General features: G+C 38.9%; 1 protein-coding gene across 8 annotated transcripts in view; it reads right to left on the reverse strand.

The window, feature by feature from the left end:
- Positions 1 to 1,989: 1,989 nt before the first annotated feature.
- TUB (TUB bipartite transcription factor) overlaps positions 1,990 to 19,164 on the reverse strand; it is a 154,409-nt gene continuing 137,234 nt past the window's right edge. For 7 of the 8 annotated variants that reach the window (XM_074884389.1, XM_074884388.1, XM_074884386.1 and 4 more), the window contains 6 exons: positions 18,837 to 19,028; positions 18,156 to 18,268; positions 16,966 to 17,080; positions 11,734 to 11,832; positions 11,165 to 11,336; positions 4,348 to 9,811 (listed from right to left, as the gene is read on the reverse strand). In XM_074884389.1, the coding sequence (XP_074740490.1) occupies positions 9,678 to 9,811; positions 11,165 to 11,336; positions 11,734 to 11,832; positions 16,966 to 17,080; positions 18,156 to 18,268; positions 18,837 to 19,028 (825 nt within the window). In that variant the 3' untranslated portion in view covers positions 4,348 to 9,677. Of the gene's footprint in view, positions 9,812 to 11,164; positions 11,337 to 11,733; positions 11,833 to 16,965; positions 17,081 to 18,155; positions 18,269 to 18,836; positions 19,029 to 19,164 lie in introns of all 8 variants that reach the window. The other variant, XM_074884393.1, reaches the window with a different exon arrangement.

Genomic DNA, 19,164 nt, shown 5'->3' on the forward strand with positions numbered 1-19,164 from the left:
TCTGATGGGCACTGTAAAAATAAACCTAGTTATACTGGCATCATTTACACCGTGCTCCTAGCATCAAGCTCTGCTATACTAGTAAAGCAGTAACTAACTTTCAGCATACAGTCCCCAGATCCCTGTCATCCACAGAATCCAAAGACGAAAGCACACTGTTGTCAGGAAGCTTAAATTCTTCATACAGGTGGCAATAAATCAGAGCGTGCTGAAAACCACTGCAGTAGAAAAAGCGGATTTCAGAAACATGGTGTCTAGTGTGCAGATGCTGAGCTTTGCAAGTACAATTCAAAGAGCCCACTGTTAGAAATGCTGTACTCTAAGTCATAATTGCCACCCTGAGAATACAGAAGGGTGAATCCCTTTACATATATTCTCCAGCATCTTGGTCAGAAACTTATTCAGCACTTTAAAATTCACCAGCAACCTTGAACTGTGCGATGTGATGAATACCCCCGCTGAGGATTATGCAACCAGAATTGAAGGCCACCTTACTTTGAAATGAGAACATATACACAGGGATTTAACACACTTTAATTCACAGACATTATCAGTTTCACTGACTTGGCTTTCTGGAGTGTCCCCATATGGAAAAACCTGTACATGTTTGAAACAAGAGAAAGTTATAGATGGAAAAAAAAAATAATCAGGGAGCTTAAAACAAAACAAAGAAATTGTAGTAACACAGATTACTAAGAAGCTGAAAAGCATCTACCACCTGCAAGAAGAGAGTATTTGAGTGATACCAAATAGGAATTCATCCTCATGGACTTGTGCTATGTAGTCCAAAAGACAGAATAACCAGTGCTTTTGAAAGCAGGTTTCTTTAAAAAAAAAAAAAAAAAAAAATCAAAAAAAACCCAAAACAACAAAAAGCCTTGTCATAGTGTCATTGAATTCAGTAACTCTTGAGAATCCATTAAAGAGCCATATTCCACAATCAGCTTTTTAAGACAACATTGTTACAAATCTTGTAAGAGTAAGCATCACTGCTGTAGCCCTACTTTAAACCAGAGGTTAGAATTAACAGTACACAGCGTTTTTGTATTTTCAGCCTACATTATAAAACAGCGAATATCCAGATAAATACAGTTAGGAATGAAATATAGCCCCGCTGGTTTTTTTACTTGCGTTATTTGCTGTGCAACTTTTCAGTTCCTCACTTGCACAGCATCCTCGTGTTTGTTCTGGGCCATCCTCATAAATGAATACGCATGAAACTTGATTCCAGTGTAATTTTAATTGCCTGATGAGAACTCTCTAGTAATGTGGTTTGGTTTTCCAGTATTCCAAACTGAAGTGAAACAGTTTAGTCTTCACAACAAAGTTCAAAACAGAGACCCTTTGTCTACCAGTTGGTCCCCCATGGCAATAGCTAGAGCACAGGTTTAGGGACTAAGAACTTCGTTATAGTGCCAGCTCTAAAAATAACTCCATGTTTGTTTGTCTGTTCGCTTTTATAAACTGCAAGTCACAGCTTCACTGCCATTAAAAGGATAATACTACTTACCTGTGCTTCTGGACTGCTGTAAGGCTTTAACAGCTGATGTGCAGGGTCTTTGTGAAAGGTTTTTAGTTCATGGATGTTTTTTTAAGGCTGATATTTATTAACCTAATCACAGACTGGCCCCAAGATGGAAGATGCTGCAATAAACATAAAAGTATCAACAGAAAGCCCTCCAAAAAGGAAAGTGGTGCCATTTTGGTGAGAGAGGGCTGTATCTTTGGGCCAGGCCCTCACACTGAGTCCCAGATGTAGTATGCAACAGGGCATCATAGGATGTTTCATGGCACACATTACTCTGCCAGTAGTAACATTCCTGGTTGGAAAAAAACCCAACCCTCTGTCAATCCAGGCACATAGCACTAAAAGTTAATGATTTTGCCTAGAAAACCTGTTTTTTTCTTAAATGAAAAGTTTCTATTTTTTAGTATCAAGTATCAAATCTCTACATGTGAGGCAGCAGAAAATAAGGCAGAGACTTCAGTAGAAAACACTGCTCTATTTCTGTTTAGCACTGGAAGTAGTGACTTTCAGAAATAAACATAATGGTGCACAAAAAAGCAGTATCATAAGGCAAAACCCAAGGACAGCATATTATAATAGCTACATTATGTTTTTCCAGCAGGACTATGAAGCGCTGCTCATATGTCAACTGAGAAGATTGCTGGAAAAGGCAGCTGCCTCTCAACCACATCAACTTGGTACATCTACAGCTACTTCAACGACTTTTCTTTCAGCTCAAACTACATCTTTGAAAATGTTTTTAAAATAGCTAAAAAATACCATAATGTTTAAAGACACATCAGGATCAATATAGTTCTACTTCTAGCCAGTGAGGACAGGAGATCCTCCCTAGGGAAGAGAAGAGGTTGGTAATAATTGGCTTATCTTCTGATGTCCCCAGACTGGAATGAAAACCTGTCACGAGGTGTCAGAGCTCACAAACTTGTTTGAACACTGAACTTCGTAGCATGAGCAGTGCCCAAAGCCCACTGTCACAAAACATACTCTGGTTTTGTGTACTTGTGAGATTTTCTGCACTGTCAAAATAAGTGATCTCATGACATAATCTTCCAGGACTTCAAACTAAATGTCTTATAATATTACACTTGCCTAGACAGTAAGCATAGCCTTTAAAAAGAAATTTTTAAAAAATTCAAAAGGGAGTGAAAATATTTCTGCTGTTATTTGGTAAGTCAACATAGGAAAGGTACATGATTTCTTATGTGATGTTCAAGAGTGCCTAAGAGAATTAGGAAGTGCACTCTTGTTAGTACTTTGGAAACCCCATCACTCACTGTGTCCTGATCACACTGACAGAGTCTGGCAGTCTGCACAGGCCAAACTGTATCCTGGTTGCACAGATGGAGCTGCAGGATCAGGATCTTACTGCTTACGAGAGCTCAAACTTCAACACAAGCTTAAGGAAAGAAAATTTTGAACAAACAACTTTCTTGTAATTTCACCCAATCTGTAAGCATTCATATCAGCTACATTTTAATGTTAAAATCTATAAAAACGTTTATAAATTACATTCTGTCACTTTGAGAGAGTTCACATTATAAATTACTGATACTTCTAATGGCATTGTGCCAACTGGGATAACCTCAGTAAGAAGCCACAGATACAGGGTCAAACGTGAGAAACAGACTGCACTGTAAACATCCCATACGAGTATAAAGGTAGTCATAAATCATGAGACTCATTGTTTTTAAATCAGATGTGCATGACAGAGTCAAAGTCTGCAGTAACAACAGTTTTGAACAGCTGAGTCACATCCAAGAAAAAAAAAAAACCCAGAAGTACAAAAAGACAATTTGCAGCACAATCGCGAAGTGTCTCGGTTTGCTACATAAAAGCATAAATAGGCATAAACCTCTGCAAAATGTTCAGGAACAATAGTTTTAAAACTGATGGTGCAAAGTAAAACACAATGAACAACACATCACTGTGAGAAGAAAAAGTGTATCAGATGGTTTGTCAATGTTTTTTCTGCACATTTAGTGACCAAAAATGACACAAGGTAAAAAATTGAAGCCTCACTGAAATCATTGACAAGATTACCACAGAATTTAACAGTGTCAAGATTTTATCCTAAGAGATTGATTAGCTATTCAGTTTCTACATAGGTGGTAGAAAACTGGTCATATTTTACTGTAGTTCCTTCAGTGAGAATTAAATAGGGTACTTAGCATGCCAACACCACCTGCCATCCACCAGCCTCGAAACACTCCTGAGAAGCCTCTTAGAACTGGGACAGACACAGGTAGGTCTGAAAACTATTATTTCCATTCAACTCTTTGGACTGAGGCACAAAGAGGTTACAAGATTTGCACAAAGTCACACAGTCAGTTGGGATTAAAACCCAGGTGAGCTGATCCCCAGGCCTGTTGGACAGCCTAAAAGATTTGAACACAGATTTGTGACTCTTCAGGACTTTTTTTACATGACGCAGTACCTAAGCGCAGAATAGATGGATGAGTATTCACTGGTATTTGCTGGATTCTGACTCTCAAGTAGGATTTCATTCCAGTTCACGTGTTAGCAAGCTTTTGTCAGAGTAATTTTCAAACTGCCATTGTAGACTTAAATAAAACCATGATAAGCTTTCAGTGTTGCTGAGTAATCCAATCATAAAGTGAATAGAAGGGGTTTTTTTCTCAAAAATGGAAGCATAATTTTTCTGAACTATGTCCTTTTCCTAAAGCAATTTAGCAAACCAGTGTACTGGTTCCATTAAACAGTTTCAAGAAAGCCAGTTAATTCAAGTCTTCTCAGTGAAGGTATGGATAAACATACCCTTACTGAAAAAGAGGAATCTAAAATTTCTAGGCAGTTAAGTAAAATATAACATATAAAATAAGTTTTAATGCATTTTCATCCAATATACAGGCATTTGTGAGTATCAGCTACTGAGCTTTAGTTCATAGCAAAATACCAACACATCGAGATAGTTGCGCAAACCCTTTTCTTAGTTCCTTGGCGAGCAACAGAAAGAACTTAAAAATATCTACAGAATTAATTTCAAACACTTACAGAGCAGAACCCGGGAAGGTACATTTCATACATGAAGAACAACAGAAACCCATTTTCATTAGACAGCACATACAAGAGAAGCCTGCATTCTACACTTAGATTAATCCTAGTGCAAGATTTATATGTATAAAGCTACTTTCTTCTGGTAAGCAAAATGAGGCCTTTTGAGAAATGAGAGTCATCAGTCCATAATTCTAATAAAGGTGACTGCTGCTTTATCACACATGCTGTCCTTATTTGCCAAGCAAAGAGATTTTATTGGTGAGCACATGCTTCTCTAAAACCAGGAAAAATCTTGCAAATTATGTTTTAGGAAAGCAACAGGATAGTATGAGGGAACTAGTTAGAATGCCACAGGATCAAACCCCAAATCTTCCCTCTGACACCTGCCAAACATTAAGGAGAAACTAACTCTGCCTAAAACACCAAGCAACTCCCTGTCCTATCCTACTAATATAATCAAAGACAAAATATTCTGATGCTGGTCTAGAGTCATCATCTCTTCAGGGCAAGAACACTTGTTTGCCAAGTCCTTGTGGTATCCTTATGTGAAATCACTAATAAATTAATAATAAAATTTGTAAAAAGCTAAGCTACAAGAACTGGGAGTGATTTTCTATACTAAGGACTGGGTTGATTTCCTTCTTTTTTAATGGGCAGCACTCAGGTAGGGGTAAGATTTTTATAGGTAAAAAAGGCCTAATGCTCAATACTTCTAGAGACCTCACTGGTAGCTCTGCTTGTTGAAAGTCCCTCCTTTTGTTCATCAAAAGGGAGCAAAAAACCAGAAAGTTCAAAATCATGGCATCGGTTCACCATGACCAATAAAACTCAGTGGTGTCATTTGACTCCACAATAACGTTTTTCACTCATGCAGCTACCAGATTTTATTACAGAGCCCTTTTCACTAAAGCTGCTACAGTTCTAGTACCTCATGAGGACAGCCTGCTGGGAACTCTAGCACTATTGTAAGGGAACTTGAATAGTGAGAGATTTGCCCAGTAATTATTACAAAACCATTCTCACAGACTTCTTAGCATCAGAATTTGTAACAATGGCCTAGGACATTACTATTTTATGTGCCATATATTATCCTACAAAAGGAGTGGAGTGATGTCTAGCTTCTAAAAAATAAACTCTATTTTAGGGCCCCAACACACTTCAGCTCACAAAATCACTTTCAACCTTTTGAAAAAGCAAAAATAAGGCAGCACTACAAAGGGAATCTGTCTAAGAGTTTGCCTCCAGGCTTGTGGACAGTTCTGCTCATTGATTTGCAACCAATGGTTTGGGAACTGCAGTTACCGAATGTTTACTCAGAAAAATTCTGATTATATTTTAGGCAAGCTTTTTTATCTGCTACCTTTTAATGTGTTAATTTACTCTATTGAAAAGCCAAAGGGCCAAATCCACCCCTCCGATAAGGCCTCTACTGCAGGAGCATCACTGGATGTGCACCGAAGGCATTATTCATCTGCGGAGAGATCACTGAGTAACGTTGTCAAAATAAACACTTTTGAGTTGCACATCCTTGAAGATAAAGGGATTGTGAGGAGAATGAGAAGGAACAGAACATCAGAGATTAACAAAATTAGATAAAGGGCCAGGAAGAAACTGTTTGATGTAAACAGAGTGACAAGTTAGATTAAGAACTCTCATTAAAGCATGCAGTATTTGCCTATAAGCAATTCAGGCAAGGCATTTGTTTACAACTCTCTGCCAAATCATCAATATTGGGATTTTAAATAATATTAAATCTACAGTGTCCAAACACTCACTAGGACTATCTGAAGGAAATACACAGCTGAGTGCTATTCTATTCTTTGTCACATTAAGTAAACAAGGTTATGCCCCGCTGCACACTGTCATGCGGGCCCTGCAGAAGCTACTACTAATATGAGTGTGGCACTAACTACTCCTCAGTTACTTTAGTATGCACGTATCTCTGAAAATACATACTGGTGCCACGATTTTATTGATGGCGTGGAGGAAAAACTAACTTTGTGAGGACAACGTAGTATCAGGTATGACTGTATGTTAAGACAGAACCTGCTGTGACTTTACCAAGTTAGGAAAACAAAATTTGGAGATGTGCTGGAAAACTTGTGATAGCACCTTGCATTGACATGCAGTAGTGAACTTCACCAGAAACTGTCCAACAGAAATTATATAGATGCTTCTGGAGCAGATGGCAATGGTTAAGTGCATCAGAAGAACCCAGTACCTTGTTCAACAACAGTGAGGAATTAGGGTTTTGGTAAAGGCCACTAGGTGCAAATCCTACTGTAACTGAACCAGATTTAATGAGAGTTTATTCCTCTTAGTGCCAGGTTAACATCCCCCTCTAGTGACCTCAATTTATGGTGGGGAATTTTTTCCTCAGCAGCTTGTTGGCTGATGTCGCTGTACGATTCTGTTAAGACGATGGGAATTTGAGTCACCACTTTCCTCCTGGCATGCTTACAGGTTAAAAAAAATACCTGTCTGGGAAGAACATGCAGTGAGAGTGAAGTTACACAATGTGCTGGCAGCAAAACTGTCCCAAGCAGTTGAACTCTCTGCCTTTCTCCAGCCCCTCATTCTCACCCTTGTGCAGGAGTTCACTGCACATGAGCTTCCTTTTCGTGACAATTCCCTGTGGGGCCATAATGCAAATCAGACCATTGTTATGATCAGTGTTAAAAATAACCCTTCCTAAACTAACTCCACTGCTACCGCCAACAGATTGTATATTTGCACCATAAGGTCCTGTGACACAGTGTTGTGCACAGAGAGAGGCAGAAAACTGTGTCAGGTGCCACTTTCTCAGGCTTTAAAGAAAATGTATGCCTGGCGAGTCACAGAATTAAAGCCACGCAGATTGAACTGTTCCCATGCTGTGGAGTTCTTGACGTCCACATCTAAATACCAGCAGTGGGAATTCCTGTCTGGTTTTGCAGTAAACAAAAAATTCTGGTTATTATTTGAGCTAGTTTTTAAAGACTGACATGAGGTAACCAAAGGCCTAAGGGCCTTCTCTGTTAAAAAGCCAAAGTGAGATCACAGATGGGGATGTGAAGAGGTGGGAAACCACCAACCACGGGGGAAAAGAAAGCATCCATGTGCAAAGCCTAAGTATCACACTGAAGCTCATGACTCATCGTTTTGATCATTTATTGAAGGAACTGACTGCTCATTTCTCTTAAACGAAAGGTGTCTTTCCATTTTACACCATCGCGTGGAAAGGCTTCTTGCAAAAAGGTTTGAAAAAAATGACAGAGCCTCCTGTAATTTAAAGAGGACATTTGACAGACTCAGTCCATCAATAGAACACTGTTCAAAGCCAGCAGACTTTTTTTTCCCTAGATTTTAAAAAAGATTAGAAAAAATGCTGGCAATTACTTATTTCTATCTTTTATCTGAAATTTCCTTGTCTGCATACTGGGAAGGAGACCCAAAGGCAAATGTGAAGAAGGGAGCATATTTCTTTTGTTAGCTGAAATTACACAGTCCAAATGGCACAACGTCTCCTTACGGCCTGTCCCCTATAGTCAAAAAGGGACCGACGGCTATGAGACAAGCAGATTTGATCTCATTTTCTCGTTACATAATCTTTGGTTGTGCAATGCAAGAGTCTATGAAGAGTAAAAAGGAGGATCTGAATACACACAGTATAAAATGCAACTACTTCTTCACTTCACTCACATTTCAATACCCTTATGGTGAACTACATATAAATTCTATCGCTTTGTGTGCCGTTTAGGATAACATTGTACAGAACAATGGCAGAAAGATTAATTATTTTTAAAGGTGTTTTACAGTGTGCTTTCAGTTGCAGCTCTCGGGCTTTGAAATGTTCAGAAGAGAAGAGAATAGCTTGGTCTTTGCTTGTGTTTTGAAATAGTATTTGTTTATATGTTCCAGATAAATCAGAAAAAAAGAAACAAAAAATCCACACTATTTTAAGCTATTCTGTGTCCTGCCAGTCTCTCATTTGTATGCAGCATACACTAGATTTGCCTAGAAGGATTTAGCTCAGTAGCTGGCACATTTACATTAGAGAATAACATACACAGTTTCAATCGATTTCAAGAGTTCTTACAATGGGAAATAAATATGAAAAGTGGTTGTTGCTGAAAGTTCAAAAAAAATACAATCAACAAATTGTAAAATCGCAAAAGGCCAGACAAATTTAATAAAATATTTCCATTTACCTTCCTCAGCTTTACACAGCCTGTTCAAAATAATGATTCTCTGCAGAGAGCCTTTATCCAACTGTTTATATCACTTCATACAAAATATGTGTTTGAATTACCACAGCAATACAAGGATATAAATTCCCAACACGCAACATGCCAAATTCAACATAAGTTATGCTTTCTTGGCATCTAGACGTTTTCCTTTTACTTTTCTGTACTCCAAATACATTTTCATTTGAAACAAATTAAAAAGCATGTAGATGTTAAAACATGACAGCTTAGAATTCAAGTGACTTGTGCAACATTGTTTTGTGCTTTCTACTTCTCCATTTCCTCCTACTGCAATTAAAATTCATCATGCCCTACTACATATACAATAGCAATGCATCAAGTTCAGTCCAGTATAGGTTTTCAACCTTCAGACTTGGCTTTATACTACACGAGATCCTTGCGCATTCAAAAAAGTGCATCTTTTTTGTGATCTTTCTTTTATGTTGGATGATGTGAAGCTCTGATTAGTCGATGTAGGAATGCAACCTTGAGGTATGATTGCAGCCTCGGAATATAATTCTTAAATGTAAAAAGAAATTTTTCGAGCGTGCACGCCCTTTCTAGATTTAAAAAAGACACCGTTATAATGGTGCTACTAGAGCCACGGTACAGTACATCATGGCACATCGCTCCATAACATAACCAAGGACATGAGATAGAACTTCTATTTACACAAACTTGATGCCACTTCCAGAAAAATATGACAGAAAAAAAAAAAAAGAAAAATATTATCTCCTGAATGTCCTGAATTTTTAGAAGATTCCTTTTACTTTCTCTTCAGCAATAGAATGGTCCTCCACAACTGCATTTTCCCTGACCTGTTTAGTATGGACCATAAGTGACACCAGCAGGAATTGGGAATCATATGGCAAACTGCTTCCTTTGAGAGGATGCTCACCCATGCCCCTTTACTCACAAGCCAGCTTGCTGTCAAAACTTGAAAGGGCAATAGCAAAGGCTTGTAGTGCGCACATTGGGTAGTTGTAGTCCATGGTGAACACATCCTCAGCCACGCGGCCAAACTGCATCACTATATAGTCAGCTGGAAGAAAGGTCACAAAAGGTGACAAAGCATTATTTTTGTTTGCAGCCCTTAGTAAATAAACATGCATTCAACGTCATCCTCTGGCCCAGTTCAACAAAATACAAACAAAACATGCTCACTCATCAAACTTCACACTTATTCTTGCAAGTGGGTGTGCTGATATCAGAGGGAGAAGCAAGGAAGGCTTGAGTGAGGAACAGTTGAGTGATAAAGGATTGCAGGACTTGTTACTGTCAAAAAATTACACAGATAGAAAGTGTTTTTTGCAAGTACTGAGAGAAAATTGCTTCTGTATAGAATGTCAAACCTCTTATACAGACCTAGTACTGAGTTTCACATGTACCAAGAACCAATTAATTCTATTCCCACTAAACTTCTGGCAAGTGGACAAGCAAGGATGAGGGAAAAGAAGGCATGATTGTGATCTAGACCTAATCATGTCTCTCTGTTATGTCATATTCAGAAATTCTTCCTCAACCTTTTTTCCCTTTTGTACTCTTTGTCAGCAAGAGGAAATCTCAGCCTCATTCATAGTTTGAAATGTTTAATTACAGAAGCAGATGTAATTGTTTCACCTTATAAAATGCAGCAAATGCATATGCCAATGTTTCAGATTCAGTGTTGCTGTCAGAGACTGGCACAGCCATTTGCACCAGTTTCTAATATTCCCCTGCAGTCTAAGCACAGCACTGGTGTAGCCCAGTGCACCCCAGCACCTAGTGACTGTGCCTGCCTAAAGCAAGCGTGAAGTGGGGCAGTATCACTCCACTCCAGCACTTCTCTTTATCCCTGCTCCAACAACTGTACCTAAGCTTGAGTAAAAAGGGGATTGTACATTGCTGGCAGAAAGCAGCACATCGGTGAGGTCCCAGTGATGGTGTGAAAGGCAGTCCCGATACGTCCAGGGTGTTCTGTAGGACTACGGCTACCAGGACTAGGCATGGCAAAGTGGATGTGCAGGGGGACCAGTCTGTCTGCCACTATCTTCAGCTGGGCAGTGTACGGGGACCGGAGTGAACAAAAAAACCAAGGAAGGACTGTGTGATACAAGTGCTTGAGCGGAGTGATACTGCCCCATGGTCCTGCTGACTGGAAGTACTGCAGCTCTGAGAGCAGAGACAACTCTAAACTGTTGCTCAGTTCACAAGCCAGGCAGCGAAGGGAGAAAACTAAGCACATAGCAGAAACATCTGTCTCTAGCACGAGCATTTGAACACCCAACTTGCATCAATGTCATGGCCACAAGGCAGAGCAGCATGAAGCTGGACTCACATAACTAAATTAAACTCACACAGGTAACAACAGAAGGGCCAGAATCTCTGTACGTTACAGACAGAGAGCTATACTTACGATCATTATCATGAATAATTTGGAAGTTTTTCACTGAGGCCTGTGTGACTCGACCATGGAAATTTAACACATAGGACTGGGTGTCATCATTCCAGACTGGCGTTTTGTTATGCAGCTCAATGACACTCTCTGTATTTTTGTTCTGCCATCTTGCAAGAAGTGTCTCATGTTCCTGCACACACCACAGATACACGCTTCAGTTTAACACTCACAAGACAAAAAAATAAATTCACACACAGAGAAAAATATTCATAAATCCTAGCCCAAAGACTAAACAGTCACCCTCAACCCTCAAAACAGCATCATCAAATGAAACGGAGAACTCTGAGTATCTTAATGCAAATGTGCATTCAAGTCCTTTCCACAGCTTGGAAAAGGTTAGTTGTATCTTTTATTAGCAAAATACATATTATTTGTAGTGCTTTTGTGAGTCACAGAACTAGTCACACATCCCATTGCTTTGCAATTGTTCAAATACTGGGTTTTTTAAACCTTCAGAAATGCAAAAAACCCAACTAACTGAAAAAGAATTCAAGTCATTTTTATTGTTGGCTGACAGTATGACTTACATTTCGTGGTCTGATGGAAACTCTTTCATGGTCCATATTCATTCCTGGTATGATCACACTCATTTTACGAGGTCCTTTAAACCCCAAGACATTTGTTTCCTAAAAATGTTTAGAAAAGAGTTCATCATGTTCTGTATTTTTAAAGTTAATTTCTTCAACAGAGAGACACAGTGGCAGCCCAAGGAATTTATCTGTTAGTCAACTCAAAACACATCTTGAAACTCCTACCTTCACTGGCACTGCCAAACATTCTAGCTTTGTCTTAGCAGCTCCGACAACAGGAAAAATGGAAATAGAGAGGTTTCCAAAAACACTCCTAGCATTGGCTGCCAGCAACCTTAATACAATTTTTAAAAAAAAATCCCTTTGTTAAAAAAGGATATGAACTAACCAGATTGCTTGGCTACTGTTAGATCCTAAAATAAAGTAGTTGTAATTTAAAAATCATAAAATGCAGTCACACATTTTGATGAGAGACAAAATTAAATATATGGGACCAACTCCATTTATTCCAGAGCCAGCACAAAAGCAAATAAGAAGAAGCTGCCAGTAAGAGCATCTGTTAGCAGCGCTGTGGTTTTCAAAGTCTTCAGCTATGTTATGCTTAGGGATGAGCATGATAAAAAACAAACACATTATCATGAATGCAAATTTTTGAGCTATGAAGGCAGGCAAAAGTAAATAACATAGGCAGCAAAAATAAATCTATGAAAAATACAAGTTCTTCCATTAAACATGATTTGATGCCTTTCTGACCATCCTTTCACAAAAGCGCTCCAGTATTGCACTATCCTCTCAAAACACAACCACTAAAATCTAAATAGGCCTAAAGTCTTATTTTCATCTGAGGCTTGCTTTTATTTTTCCACAGACACAACTAGGGTCATGTATTTTAGTAAGTCATCTACTTTTGAAAAAGAAAGAGAAAAGGGCAATATTTTCCAATACAGTTGGTAAAACTCAATTGCCTATTCTAGCATTAACTCCAGTAAATGAAACAGTGACACCTTTGGAAGTCCATCTCCTCATGTTTTGTGGTGCCTTTTTTCTTTTTTTTTTTTTCCCAGTCACATGCATTTTTTTCCCTCTACCTTTCCCGGGTGAAGGGCTGTGGACACACACTAAGGAATCTCGGGAAGGAAATTCCCATTGGTGCAATTCCCAGCCACATGCCACAAGATGCCAAGGACTGGACACTCCTGGGCTCCAGCTGGTGTGGCTCTACCACTGGGATATTTAGAAGTGACATACTCAAATGTCTCTGCTTTTATATATTTAATTAAGGTGTCCTGATTTTAAGGAACACGAAGCTTTTTAAAACATCTCTACTTTTGCAAGTAAAAATCCATGCATCTCAACTCACTGGAAACATCTGAAAATACCTGCCTAAAATTTACTAGTGCAGAAGTTCTGTCATCCATCAGACCTTTGACATAACTCTGGTTGTTTCAGCAAACCATCTGGAGATTTTACACAACCCATTAAAGATTTTCATGCATGCAAGAAAAATTCCACTGGGTTATTTTACTGAATATTCTTGAAGCAGTCCAGGTATATTCATGTATCTTCATAACTCTGTACATTAATGGGAAGATTCTACCTCTTTTCTGAATCATTTATGTCTTGGCCTTTGGCACAGTAAACCAATGTTATCAGTTCAGTTAGAAGCGTATACTTGGTTCTACAGCATGACGAGAGTCAAACTAAAACAACTGCCAGCAGATTTTATAAGCGGGAGAGATTCAGCATAGCAGAGGACAATTTCTAAGAAAAGATTCATGCTTACTTACTTTTCACTAACTACTGACAATTTTGGTCTTCTCTGCAATGCCTTACAAGCATTTCTTCTCATCAAGCTGCAGTTACGTTATATACAATTAATTTAGATGCTGACTGGTTGAAGACATTGTTCAAGGCAAAATTAAGTAATAACGCTAAATCGCTTCCCTCCAGTGTTATCACTCTGAAAAAAACAGGACTATATTCTTTGGATTTATGCAGAAATACTAAAATCAATACTTCTGCCAAATGATAAGGGAACCATTTCTAGTTGTACATTACATCAATCACCAATTATATCAAACATTTTACTGGCAAATAGCTATCCTTTTGCTAAAATCAAGGTACAGAACTGAAATTCTACAAACACAGAATGTATGAGGAAAACAGTAGGGACAAAAGAGGAGCTTTAATTAAAAGCAATCCTCTCCAATCTACCTGCACCCAAATAAAATTAATTCCCCTTATCTCCTGTCTCATTCCCTGCTTCTCTTTTATTTCCCTCCTCCACTATTCTGTGCATGTAAATTCAAGACTACAAATGGCATTATTAGGGGAACATGGGACAAATTCTAATTTCACACCATTTTAATGCCACTAACAGTCTTGGTTTACATAGGAACTCAAAATAAGGGCTGTTAGCTGGTAGAGCCCTATTGACTCAACCAGCACGCCAGTGATTTAAATCAGCTAAGGACTGGGCCCAGGATTGCTTAGAAGCTGCACTCTCCGCCTTAGCCCAACCACTAAGCTGTTCTGTGACCATGCGTCACAATCAACTGGACTGAAAGAACACAGAGCCTCTCCCCAGGGTTGTTTTTAAAATCTTACACACTCAGAAAATTATGTAAGCATTTTGCTATGGTGGCAATAGCTGCCATGATAGAAGTGGCTCCCAGGAGATTCACAATTTAATGACCCAAGTTTCTTTCAGCCACTTCCCCTTTCTGGACTTGATTCACACAGCTGTGCCTTGTCCTTCATACCTGTAGAAATTATCATTCCATAGAAAGCCCAGACCACAGATCCCACCACACTGGAGCACAATGCAAGTGATTGAGGCCTGAGTAGAAACACAGTTTATTGCTTTACTGAAACCTGAGTCACACCTCAGAATATCAGCTGAGCTCCCTGCCTGCGGAATCTGATGTAAACTGAATTGTGAGATACGATGGATATAAAGGAATCCAGCACAGAAAATCCTGGTACAAATGGTACAGTTACACCTCACTGCTTCTTGATAAATTTTGCCAAGCGATTCTGAAATCAGCCATTAGGTGCTGCTGCAGGTTTATTAATATGCTAGCGTGCCATCAGTGGGGAGTACAAATGGACTATTCCTGTTGCTTACAACATGCCCTAAGGTGAGCTCTGCAATGAGAGTTCTCAACACATTCATCCCACAGTTAAGAAAGGATGCATCACCAGCTTCTGCCTGTACAAACTAGACCTGCTGAGATGATTCAGCAGGTCAGGTTCAGTAAGTTGGTAGAAGTGGGTATAGCTTTCTCTCCAGATGGGTACTTGATCGGATGAGCTGAGAGACAGTGAGAGGAATAGTTGTGCTTTCAAAGTATTGTTAATTATAGTTTTTGCTGCAGAAAATATCTCAAGGCAGGAATTAAAAGGTTACCTGAGGACAATGGTGTTTTGGGAGTGCTCTTTCTGACATTCTTTGCTGTGGTGCTGCTGCAGCCAGGATCAATAATCTCACTTTAGCAAACCTGGCTAGTAATGAAATATCATTCCGATTTCCTATTGTCCTCTGGCCACAGCACACCTGCAAGCCTGCTGCCTTTCTCCACGAGTATCAAAATATCAGTGGAACAAGTCATTTTCTTATACAAATGTACAAGTTTTAAACCACTAATCCCAAAACAGACATATAAAAGCAGCTTATTTTAGCCACATTCTCCAAACAGTAGCCACGGTTCTGTTCTTCCCAACACTCACACTTTTAATTACCTCTGCTGACCACAACTGAGCTTTTTATTTGGTAACATTAATGGTTCAAATGTCATTGTTGTTGTTGACTTAAACAAGCAATGCCTAAATTTTTCAATATATAACTTTTTTTTAAAAAAAAACCTGTTTTTTGTTTTCTCCTTGTATTTCCAGTTTGCACCAGAAGATTAGTTGCCTGGCTCCAGGAAATGCCCTCCTATATAAACCAGTAAAATTATTAAACATACAAGTTCTCCTAGGTTCCTACTGAAACTTTCAAGCTCTAAACTGACATCAAATCCTGGACTCTTTTGTTAAATCCTGTTAGCTGGATTTTCTGAAATTCTCAGAGAGTTTCAAATCCAACAGGAATGGAGCGATATGTGTGTGTGTGTCTGTCTGTCTGTCTGCAACTGCAGGCCATGTGGCTGAATAATAGCACAAGCAAACAAACACACTATTTATACTATATTCACAGAAAAACTTCATCCTAAGCAGCAGGAAAAGAACACATTAGCAGCTAATACTGCCACCCTTCAGTGCTCTCAGCACTTTGCATGGAAGGGATGGCTCTCTGCTTTTCTTTCCATGTGCTGAAATCTTCCAGACTCATTGCTCCCCACAAGGTGAAGCTGACCTTTCCAGGAACATATCCTGTGAGTACACAGGGTATATGCTGGGATGGCTGGACCTCGATCTGACAGATTTCCAGGCACCCTTGATTAGAGCTGGGTAGGAACTTTTCAGAAAAGTGGTTCTTGGGTATTTTTGTCAGAAGTTGTTGATTTGTCAAAACAAAAACTTTCTGTAGCAGTGTACGTACCAATTTTGACTGGAATAATTTCTTGGCCCCAGAGATTTCTGGACAGAAAGAATACTCTCGCCAAAACAGTTAGTCATTCAGTAATCATGAAACAACAGCAACTGTGTTTCAAGTCTTGATGGCCTGCATTGCCCTTGACAAATACTATTTACTGTCCTATAAGAGGCTAGTTTCTCTCATTCAATTGAATTTTGGATTTTGTTTGGGTCTGTTCAGGTTTTTTTCCTAGTAAAAAGGATTTTACAGTTTTTATCCCAGCTTCTCTGCCACTGTTGCAGACCTAGCTGTCCAGCTACATGTGTTTTGGATCAGAGAGGCCTCCTCCAAAATGTCATTACAAATGATCATACTTCAGTGCAGTAATTCCACGTGCACAACTCTTCCCAGTTCAGAAGGTTCCCTTGGATGGTGCCTGCAGGCTGTGACGCATCCTACCCCTTCCAGAGGGTTATGTAAAAGCTCCAACACCTTCTGACCAAAAGTGAGAACTGGGCAACCGGGTTCTGTGCACAACGTTCTTCACCTCTACTTTCCACTCCCTGGCTTCTCTAGTGAAGATCAGCTGCTTGATTACACCAAAGTATGAATGCTGATTTGCCTAATCATAAGTGAGAAGGAAATTCAGTGTGCTATTTTAGAAACTGAACTGCCCTTTCTTGCATATTTTGCCTGTGAGCAGTACTTACATAACAAATAGCAGCTAGCTCCTGACGCAGGATACTCGCCTCCAGGCTTGATGTTGTTTTCATCGGATTTACTCCATTGTCATAAACTGTAAACTTAGTTCCCATAAGATTTGATCTATCAAAAAAATGGAAAATCCAATCACCATTTGTCAGTAATGTTGCCTGAGACATCTATCCTTTACTGCATTGTAGCTCCAAAGAAAAGACAGATAATACTAAGTACAAATAGTTAATTCTAATCCCAGCTAAATGGCAACTCCTGGATTAAAGGCCATAACAAAAATGTAAAGGTACAGTACAGCAGAGTAAACTAACGGTCCCTTATCATTACACTGGAGATTTCTCATGACATCTTGCAAACCAGTAAATTCAAGAAAGCAGTAAGGAAACACTCAGGTGGGGTTATTTTGTTTGCTTGCTTGGTTTTTAAAATATGCTTACTCTCTACAAAACTATTTCCTTTCTTACCTGACTACTAACTGTATTAGAATACAGAAAGTTATTTTCATAAAGTTATAAATAAGATCAGTCTTTCCTATTTAAATGGAAATCACACCAAGGAGAGCAAAATACAGCTTAGGACATACTAAAACCCCACTATCCTCATTCTGTGTCTGCACTGCAACAAATAGCGCGTGAAGCTCTAAGATCCACACAGTCCCTTTCCTCAGGCACAGATGATCTAAACATACACTGAGAAGCTCCATGTAGGTATCAACAACAGACTGATGTATGATGGGGTGACAAAAAAGAAACAAGTCGTTCTGAAAGAATTCCACTATTTGTAAATAACTTTAATTAGAATCTTAAGAAATGGGCAAAACTAAAGAGATTTTCAGATTGTGTAACAGACAGAACTTCCATTCCCAGGCAGTTATATCAATAGGGGATAGACACAATCTACTCATGCACTCTTGAAAATCCCATTAAGGTAATTTGTGCTTGTACACCCTCGAGAATCTGGCCTTTGAGCATTTAAGAGCTTCAGTCCTGCTGACTTTTACTAAAATGTGATCTTGTAAGTACTTGAGATGTTTTGAAAACATGCCTTGGATACTCATGAACTTTAAGACCATTATCACATGATGTAGTCAAGCCTCTAATTAAGAAGTCATGGTGGCTACAGGCTTCTTAATTTCAAATGAACTTTATATTATAGAAAGAAAATTCTTAGATGTATCAGTGTTTACCTCAGTTTTCCAATAAAACTCTCTCCACCCCGAGACAGGTCAGTTGGGTCTATGGAGATGAGGTAATTAGAGGTTTTACTCTTCTTTCGTTTCCTTCCAGCTAACAGAAACACCTAAGCAGTGCAAAAAAACATATTCTAGAATGCCAAAGGGATTAGCACACACCACTTCCTGCTTTGATATAAGGAAACCATAGGCAATTTTTCTGTCTTCCAGCATCATTAGCAAAGTAACAGAAGGTCTCCTGGGACTTAACAAGACCAGATAAAAATCTGGAAAGGGAGAGTGACTTCTCAACCATTCAGTCCATTATTTATGGTTTAAATAATTAAATTTGATCTGTTTCATTAAATGTTTCAGTCTAAATTGCTCTGGCTCTTCCAGTTAAGTTGAAAATAGATGCTTTTCAGGCCACAGAACGCAGAGAGCCCCAACTGCTGACTGTCACATAAAAGTGCCATGCATGGATTATTTAGAGCCAGAGATCAGACATACAAAGAAAGGCAGCAGAACAAAGTGATACTATTGTTTTGCTTTTGGAAGACTGTAGGGCAGCTCTCAGTGAAAGTGAAAATATATTTAAAATATAAGATTATATTTTCTTTGTAAGACTTCTTCAGACTTTTAATAATTTTTTTATATTCAGATGCAACTGGTATGCCATTCAAGTTATTTTATGACCTTTTTACCATGCTCCCTTTCCAAGTGGAGGTAATAAGTAGGGTACATCCCTCGGTCCATTCCCTTCTTGTCTCTTGTGATTCTGCATTTGACAGTGACACCCTGTGGAGCAGGTCTTACGGCAAATTCCTCCAGGTCATCAACATCTATGAGAGGCTCATTTGTGGAAGGACTGGGGGCTGAGGCCGCTTCCTAAAACAGTAAGCAAAACTCAGGTTTCCTCAACTTTGATTTACAAGGTTATAAATACAAAGGAATAACATTTGACAGAAGCTGCACTTTAAAAAAAAATAAAACCAGTGGACATCTTGTCTTCCCCGTTCTGATT

Source organism: Strix uralensis, chromosome 15 (genome assembly GCF_047716275.1).
Source record: "Strix uralensis isolate ZFMK-TIS-50842 chromosome 15, bStrUra1, whole genome shotgun sequence".
Classification (NCBI taxonomy): domain Eukaryota; kingdom Metazoa; phylum Chordata; class Aves; order Strigiformes; family Strigidae; genus Strix; species Strix uralensis.